At 53.4% G+C, this 1322-nt stretch overlaps 1 protein-coding gene across 1 annotated transcript; it reads left to right on the top strand.

The window, feature by feature from the left end:
- Positions 1-715: 715 nt before the first annotated feature.
- On the top strand, positions 716-1078 carry LOC102039876 (feather keratin 4-like). The gene has a single exon (XM_005423654.3). It carries the CDS (start codon positions 716-718, stop codon positions 1076-1078), a length of 363 nt encoding a protein of 120 aa, XP_005423711.1.
- The last annotated feature ends 244 nt before the right edge of the window (positions 1079-1322 follow it).

Below are 1322 nucleotides of genomic sequence, written 5' to 3'. Positions count from 1 at the left end.
CCTCATTGCTGCTCCCCCAACGCTCTGGCTGCGCGGAGCTGGGTCTCTCCAGACGTGCAATCAAAATCCTACAATTAAATTAATGACACAGGTTTGTTTCTTTTGTTCTGCTGCCAGTTCTTGCCCAGATCACCGACAGCCCAGAGGACATTTCAGCCTCTGTCTCTCTTTATTTAAGAGTTTGGTTTCCTCCTCAGCTCCTGGCTCTGTTCCTAAAAGGCTCCTTGGAAAGTCCCCGTGTGACGGTGTTCACAGGGGTTTTCAGGTGAGGGAAGAGACGAGAATGTTGACTCCATGTTCAGGAGGCTTGATTTATTATTTTATGATATATATATATTACATTATAACTATACTAAAAAGAAATAGAAGGAGAGGTTTCCAGAAGCTAGCTAAGCTAAGAATAGAATAGAAAAATTGATGACTAAGGCAGCTGGCTCAACTGAGAGCAAGAGCCAGCTCTGCTGTGAGTGGTCACTGGATCCAAACATCCACAGGAGACGTATCACAGACCCACCCGTTGCATTCCACAGCAGCAGATAATTATAGCAGGAAAAATCCTAAGGAAGGATTTTTCATAAAAATGATGTCTGCGACATCTCCGTCCCAATAACTGAACTAAAACGAGTGAATGAACTGGGCTGAGTAAATGCAGGCGTGACACAGCTCCTGCCTCACCCTCAGGTGTGCTCCTGTATTCCAGACCTCATCCCCAGCCATGTCCTGCTACGAGCGATGCCCCACCACGTCCTGCGGCCCCACCCCGCTGGCCAACAGCTGCAACGAGCCCTGTGTCCGGCAGTGCCAGGACTCCACCGTGGTCATCCAGCCCTCGCCCGTGGTGGTCACCCTGCCCGGGCCCATCCTCAGCTCCTTCCCCCAGAACACCACCGTGGGATCCTCGGCGTCCGCGGCCGTCGGGAGTGCTCTGAGTGCCGGGGGAGTCCCCATCAACTCGGGGAGCAGCTCCTTGGGTTTTGGGGGCTTTGGGGGTTTTGGCTACCCCGGGCTGGGCAGTGGCTACAGCCGGCCCTACCGGCGCTACAACGCCTCCTGCAGCAGCTTCTATGGGCCCTGCTAAGGAGGGAGGAGAAGACCAGGAATGCTGAACCCCGACCCGTCCCTGGAGCAGGACTGAGCTCACTGTGTCCAAAGCGGGGTCAGATCCCCACAGCTCTGCCTGAACGGAGTCCATCAGGCCTTGGAATGAGGCCACGGCTCCCGTTTTACTCCTGGGTGTTTCTGGTCCTTTTTGTAGCTCTGTTGCTCGGTGTATTTGGTACTACCTGGTGTAAAGTTTTAAATTTAGGTTGTAGGTGGGACGT

Source organism: Geospiza fortis, unplaced genomic scaffold (assembly GCF_000277835.1).
Source record: "Geospiza fortis unplaced genomic scaffold, GeoFor_1.0 scaffold361, whole genome shotgun sequence".
Taxonomy (NCBI): Eukaryota; Metazoa; Chordata; class Aves; order Passeriformes; family Thraupidae; genus Geospiza; species Geospiza fortis.
This window is presented reverse-complemented; position numbering and strand designations above follow the sequence as displayed.

What these genes read in the sequence shown, in the direction of transcription:
- LOC102039876 (XM_005423654.3), top strand. Translation starts at nt 716, where the DNA reads ATGTCCTGCTACGAGCGATGCCCCACCACGTCCTGCGGCCCCACCCCG.